The sequence below is a fragment of the Mytilus edulis genome, chromosome 7, assembly GCF_963676685.1.
Source record: "Mytilus edulis chromosome 7, xbMytEdul2.2, whole genome shotgun sequence".
In the NCBI taxonomy this organism is placed as follows: domain Eukaryota; kingdom Metazoa; phylum Mollusca; class Bivalvia; order Mytilida; family Mytilidae; genus Mytilus; species Mytilus edulis.
The window spans coordinates 12631522-12639003 of NC_092350.1; the positions used below are offsets into that span (position 1 = coordinate 12631522).

At 30.4% G+C, this 7482-nt stretch overlaps 1 protein-coding gene across 1 annotated transcript in view; it reads right to left on the bottom strand.

Moving 5' to 3' along the window:
* The window catches only part of LOC139530002 (receptor-type tyrosine-protein phosphatase alpha-like), a 517312-nt gene that overhangs the window by 27232 nt on the left and 482598 nt on the right, over window positions 1-7482 (bottom strand). The window contains exon 4 of the mRNA XM_071326017.1: window positions 7304-7474. Within this exon, the coding sequence (XP_071182118.1) occupies window positions 7304-7474 (171 nt within the window). The remainder of the gene's footprint in view (window positions 1-7303; window positions 7475-7482) is intronic.

The following is a 7482-nucleotide window of genomic DNA, read 5'->3' on the forward strand; positions in this document are numbered from 1 at the left end:
ATTCAACCGTTTCCAAGCGAATTTATCCCGATAATCCCGTTCTAAATCCGCTTCTAATCCGATTTTTATCTTTCGCCAGGTAAAATTCGACCGAGTCTGTCACGACTGCGTCCCGATTCTACCGAATGTAATCCGACAGAGATCAGATAGTGACAAGACAGTGAACCGACGCTGACGGAAGTTATCCGTTCGAACAAATTTCTCCAGATCATTCCCGTTCCACAGGACACCGTCCCGAATACACAGAACATTGTTAGGAATTCGATCCGATACAGCAGAATCTGTCACGACATAGGCACGATTGTAATACGACTGGACAAAATCGGCTGAGTTTCCCCGAATGTTACGGGACGCACCTAACTGTCGGGGTGCTTTGCCGAACTATTCCCGACCAGTAGGAATCTGTTACGAACTTAAACGACTGCGTTCAGACAATAATTATAGGACATTCCAGATAATTGAGGATACTAATCCGACTTTTTAACTTTTCGTGTCGTATCGCTGTCTGATCTCAAACGGGAGTAATAATCGGCAATATGTGAACCCCGCATTAACAAAATTAATTCATACTTTGTAGGGTAAAGTTATTTGCTATTAAAATGAACTTATTTATAAGTTTTACATTTAATAACATCTCTATGATTTCAGCTAACACTGGCTTAAATTGACCAAGTGGATTTAAATTAAATTCAGTAAATGTTTTAATAGCTTTCCATGTCAAAAAACATTCGAATTTGCTTTAGTAAAGCATTTATAAATTTGAGGATTGCTTTGTATTGCCAACGTAGATAGAGTTGTAGACATTTCAATTATTTTTTATACCTATTTTTATTCTCACCAACTGGTCATATATACATGTAATATATTATTATTTCTATGACTACATCTTACGATCCTGTATAACAGATGATTTAGCTTATCTGTAATCATTAAATCTTCATGCATAATATATCATTTACTGTGTTACATACTGATCTAGATTCTACTGACGGGGAAATGAAACACTAGGCTACCGAAAGCTGTGCATTATAGGTGGCCAAGTTATCTAGAACGTTGGGCACAGTGCAGGCCGCGGTGTTGACTAGATATCACAATGGCATGAGTTCGAATCATGGCGAGCGAATAACAATATTAGCTTTCCCAATTTGCATATTAAACATTTTTGTGCAGATATTCAAATTAATACTTTAAGTGCATTAAATGATGTTTATGTAAAATACCGTACAACTAGTATTTGTTACATGTGTATCCCCCCTGAGGACATTGTTTGGAAAATAAAATATCTTATGTAATGTATGTTATGTTATGTTATGTTATGGTCTGTTATGTTATGGTCTGTTATGTTATGTTATGTTATATATGTTATGTTATGTATGTTATGATATGTATGTTATGTATGTTATGTATGTTATGATATGTATGTTATGTATGTTATGTATGTTACGTATGTTATGTTATGTTATGTATGTTACGTATGTTATGTTATGTTATGTATGTTATGTATATGTTATGTATGTCATGTATGTTATGTTATGTATGTTATGTTATGTATGTTATGTATGTTATGTTATGTATGTTATGTATGATATGTATGTTATGTTATGCATGCTATGTACATGATGTATGTTATGTTATGTATGTTATGTATGTTATATAACATGTATGTTATGTTATGTTATGTATGTTACGTATGTTATGTATGTTATGTTATGTTATGTTTTTCGCTAAGGAGCGATACTCATGTTGTAGCATTTTTTTTTATAATAATAAGATGCAGGATAAACAAAATTTATTAAAAAAGATATTCTTGAATGCATTAATTAAGACTATAACTTGAATTTGCAAAAATATAGTTATTCCTAAAATTACAAACGTTAGCGGTAACGTTACTTACATATTTGCGCGTGATAACTAGTTACCATGAAGTTTAAAAAGTTTTTTGAAACGTCATAGAATTGCAGGAAGAAAAAGAAGATTTTGTAGACGAAAACTTTACTATAATATTTGAAAGAAAAAAGGTTACCTTCAGAACAATAAAATCAGCTATTCATCAAAATATTTAAATTAAATAGTATACCAATAGAAACGGATGATACTAGGAACAAATCATATTCAGCATTGTCAATGGCTAATTACAACGAACAATATTCTCGAAAATTTAACATCAAAATAGTAAATTTTCAGACAGAAAATTATGAAAATCTTAGAGAGTCTTTTTTTCAAAACAGTGAAAGATGACCTAGATTTAAAGCTGGAAAAGAGAGATACAGTGGCAATACACCGGCTGAGATCGTACAAACCTGGAGTACCGCCAGTGATTGTTAAAGTGAATAGTGAGGTGAAAACAGCAATTATGAGAAAAAAGAAACAAATGAAGAACCATGTGAAATTGTATGATGACATCACCATCAAAAATAGATATCTACTGAAGGGACTACGACACCATAAAGACATTGATGTAGCATACTATTACAATGGATCTGTATTTGGGAAGACAAAAGACGATCTCCAAATTATTTTTGACATTTTTGATGATATAAGCTACAGAATTGAATATGAAAGAACCAAAGATGTGAACAAAGAAAATGGTGAAAGTTAAATATCTTCAACTTTAACAGTGAAACTATTGGTATAACATTTCAATAGTACATTTTTGTCTTAAATATGTTATATCATTATTATATGGGTCTTTTGGTTTTTTTATTTCTATTAGATCATGTCAATACAAAAAAAATATTTTGTGGTTAATTTTAAACCAATATTTAATCTAAAACGCCAGATTGATTTAAAATAGACTATTTTCACATAAAATATGTAATATGTGTATATAAAAATATTGAGGTTATCTCCCTTGGGTAACCAAAGGGAAAGACTGTTTAAGATATGGCTAAAAGAAAGTAATGGCAATTATTTTATAACAAAACTGTGTACTTCACAATTTAAAACTAAGACTTATTACACAGTCTTAAAATCTTTGTATGTAATTAGTAAAAATGGTTCAAAACACCCAAATGTGAAACAATTCAGTGGTGACCATGTCGGTTTTTTTTTTTTAAATTTCGGTTACACTAGATACTGTGTATCTTGTCTTACTTGTCAGTCTATAGTCTTAATTTTTATATTAATATATATTTGGTCTATATGTTTGCTCTATATCATATATTTGACAATGCATAAGAGTTATGGAAGGTTTTAAAATTTTGTCAGTAAATTGCCAGGGTTTAGGCGAAACTGGTAAAAGAAGAGATATTTTTGATTACTTGCGAGATAAAAATTGTAATATATATTGTTTAGAAGATACTCATTTTACTCCATCACAAGAAAATGATATTGAAAACCTATGGGGATACAAAAGCTATTTTAGCTCATTTTCATCAAACTCCAGAGGCGTAGCAATTTTTTTCAAAAATAATTTTGAGTTTCAAGTTCATAGAGAAAGAAGAGATTTATATGGAAATTATCTCGATTAGATATTACAATTGAAAATCATAAGATAACTCTAATTGCTATTTATGGTCCAAATATGGACGATCAAGGTTTTTTATGAAAAAATATCAGATATCATTAAAGATTTTGAGAATCAGTACTTTGCAATCTGTGGTGATTTCATTCCTGTGCTTAATCATGAAATAGATTATTACAATTACTTACATGTAAACAATCCAAAAGCCAGGTTAAAATTATTGGAAATTATGGATAATCAAAGTATGGTTGACCCATACAGAGAACCATATCCAGATAGAAGACGTTATACTTGGAGAAAAAAGTCACCACTTTTAAAAACAGTCGAGGCTGGACTTCTTTCTCATATCTGATGTGTTATTATCTTCTTTAAACATTCATATATAGAATCAAGCTATCGATCAGATCACTCCATCATAGTTTTGTATTTAGTATTTAATGATTTCAAAAGGGGAAAAGGACTCTGGAAATTTAATAATTCATTGCTATCTGACCAAGAATATTTAGGCACGATAAATGTAAAAATTTAAGATATAAAAAATCAGTATTCTGCAAAACCACTTTCAGAAAAACAGGACATTATGAATTCAGATTTTTTGTTAAGTATCGATAATCAATGATTTTTGGAAATCTTGTTAATGGAAATAAAAGGGAAAACTATAGCATTTAATAGCTAGAAGAAAAGAAAAGAGAGGGACAAAGTAGAAAATCTTACAAAAGAAATTCAAAGGGCAGAAGAAAATATTCATAGCAATACTGACTTACAGAGTCTTGAGGGAAAAAAAGAGCTTAAAGACATTAGATGGAAAAAATTAAGAGGGATTGTACTAAGATCCAAGGCAATATGGATCTCAGAAAGTGAAAAACCTAGAAAATATTTTTGTAATTTGGAATCTAGAAATTTTACGAATAAAATTATCCCTAAAGTACAAAAAGATGATGGATAAATGATTAATAATCAAAAAGATATTCTCAAAGAGGTTATATTTTTTTTTATCAAGAGTTGTACTAACAAAAAAATATTGTTACAGATAAGATTAAGAATTTTGATACTGTTTTTGATAAATACAATGCAATGAAAAATGATAAAAGTCCAGGATCATCAGGTTTTACAGCTGAATTTTTCAAAGTTTTTAGGGGAAAAACTGGTCCATTTGTTGTAAGATCCATAAATTATGGTTTTGAAAAAGGTCAACTATCCATTACACAGAGACAAGGTATAATTACATGTCCACCTAAAGGAGACAAACCACGACAGTTTCTCAAAAAATGGAGGCCAATTACTCTCCTTAATACTTCTTACAAAATTGCATCAGGGGTTACTGCTAATCGATTTAAACAAGTTTTGGGAAATTTGATTGATTCAGATCAAACTGGCTTTGTTCTAGGTCGATTTATAGGAGAAAACACAAGATTGTTATATGACTTGATGAAAATTGCAGAAGAAAAAAACCTACCAGGACTTCTCCTATTTGTTGACTTCGAAAAAGCTTTCGATTCATTATCATGGGATTTTCTACAGGAAGTATTAAAGTTGTTCAATTTTGGACAATCTATTCGTAATTGGGTGAGAATTTTCTACTCTAATATTAATTTAGCTGTCAACCAAGGGTGTAATTTATCAGATTTTTTTAACATTGAACGGGGTTGTAGACAAGGCGATACGGTTTCTCCTTATTTGTTTATATTGTGTGCTGAAAAACTAGCTATTAAGCTTCGCAACAATAAGAAAATAAAAGGGTTAACATCTGTTAGTATTGAAAATAAATTGTCTCAATTTGCTGATGATACTGCTATTATTTTGGATGGATCTGACGAATCTCTAATGGAAAGCATGAAAGACCTTAATTATTTTTTGGGAAATCTCCGGTTTGAAAATTAACTACAGTAAAACCCATGTTGTATGAATTGGCAGTATGAAATACAGCCAAAAGGAACTTTGTACTAGCTTAAACTTACACATTGTAAATGATTTATTTGATGAAGCTGGAGAATTTGTTCTCTGACTAAATTCCAGGACATGTATCACATACGTACAGACTTTCTTGAATATTATGGCTTAATAAATTGTGTTTAACAGTATTCACAACATTTTGTTAAAAATGCTGCATCACCAATTAAGAATTGTTACCCAAGCATTCCTAATAATATCAAGATTTTTTTAACATAACAAAGGTTCTAAAGATATGTACTACATATTGAGAAAAAATCTTACAGAACCAACAAATAAAAGGAAAAATGGAAAAGTTTGGTGTCACTAATGATGAAATGAAACTCATTTATACACTTCCATTTAAAACTACTACAAATAGTAGAGCACCGGGGTTCCAATACAGGATAAACCACTTAGTTTTGACTACTAATTATTTCCTAGTAAAGGTAAAACTTGTACAAAGCCCTTTTTGTATTTTTTGTAATATGAAACCAGAAACCATTATACACTTATTGTTGGAATGTGAAGAAGTACAAGTTTTGTTAGAAAATTTGGATACATGGACTTCATCTACAGCACACATAACACTTAACTATAATTGTAAGACTTTTGTATTTGTTATTTTTGATGTTAGAAACTGTATTGTACAAAATAAGATATTGCTCTGTATTAAATACTATATTTATTCAAGTCGATGTTTGAAAAAAGTTCTATCACTTCAGGCACTCAAACATAAGTTAAATGATCTGTACTGTACTGAAAAAACTGTAGCTATTTATAAACAAAACCAAGAACAGTTTGAGAAGAATGGAATAACTGGCACTTTCTGTGTTTATACTGAGAACAATTTGCTAATTTATCATATAAATCTGGCTCTTTACTGTCCATCTTTCTCGAAACAGATACCATATAAAAATAATATATAGAGCAAACCGCGGATGACCAATTCATCTTTTTTCACCCTAAAAACTTGTAAATGTTTTTTTTTTTTTTTCTTGTTTTTTTTTTATTTGACAATTTTTTTTATTATTTCTCTTTTATTTTCCTGTATCAATTTGTTTTTCTCCTTCAAAATTTTACTATAGGAATAAAACAAAACATTGACAAATTAGTTTGCAGCAGAAAACTCAAACTTAAGAATTAGTAATTGTAAGAATTGTTACAATTAACTCAATTATAATTATCTAACATTGTATTATCTGCATTGTAAAGAATAATGTATATACCTTTGTATATTATCATGATTATATATATTATGTGTTTTGATAAAATAAAATAAATATGAAAAAAATATTTAATTCGTTCAGATTTGCTATATTAAATAGGTTTTCATAACATATTTCGCTTACTGGAAATTGTTTTATTTTTTTTTTACTTCCTATAGCTACATTGCTCAAATCTTAATAATTTTATTTATTTAAGCAGCTCATGCACTTTTTGCTTTTAAACAATATTACAGGGAACCCATCGAACTTCAACGTATTTATTGACAATTTAGAGTCACAATAGGACCATGAAACTTCAACTTAACCACAATTGCACTTCAGCGAAATATCAACAAGTAACTGTCACATTGTGACAATCGCACATCAGCGCACTTCAGCGTATTAAGCAATGCAGTTCAGCGTGGACCATCGCACCTCAACGTGACGACCGTGGTACTGATAACAATCGCAGGTTCGAGTTCTACATATATATCAGCACAACAATGTTGAATCTGCAATTGCGAAACAATTTTGTTTTCTTCCTTACCTTCCTGATCATGAGAGATGGTTCATTTCATATGATTTCAAAATTTCATTACAGCATATTTAAATGAAATATTATCAGTATTTTCATTCTAGTACATTTTTCTTGGTTATTCCATCCAATGATATTCAAAATATAATTGTAAAAATATCTAATCACCTGCACATGCAGTAGACGAACATGATATGTAATCAAATTCTTCTCCTTGGCAATCCATCCCACCATTTGCTGGTGGAGGATCATCACAATTACGTCTCCGACTTTGTGTTCCAGTTCCACATGTAGAGTTACAATCTCCCCAAGAATCCCATGCCGACCATGAACCATCATCTATATAC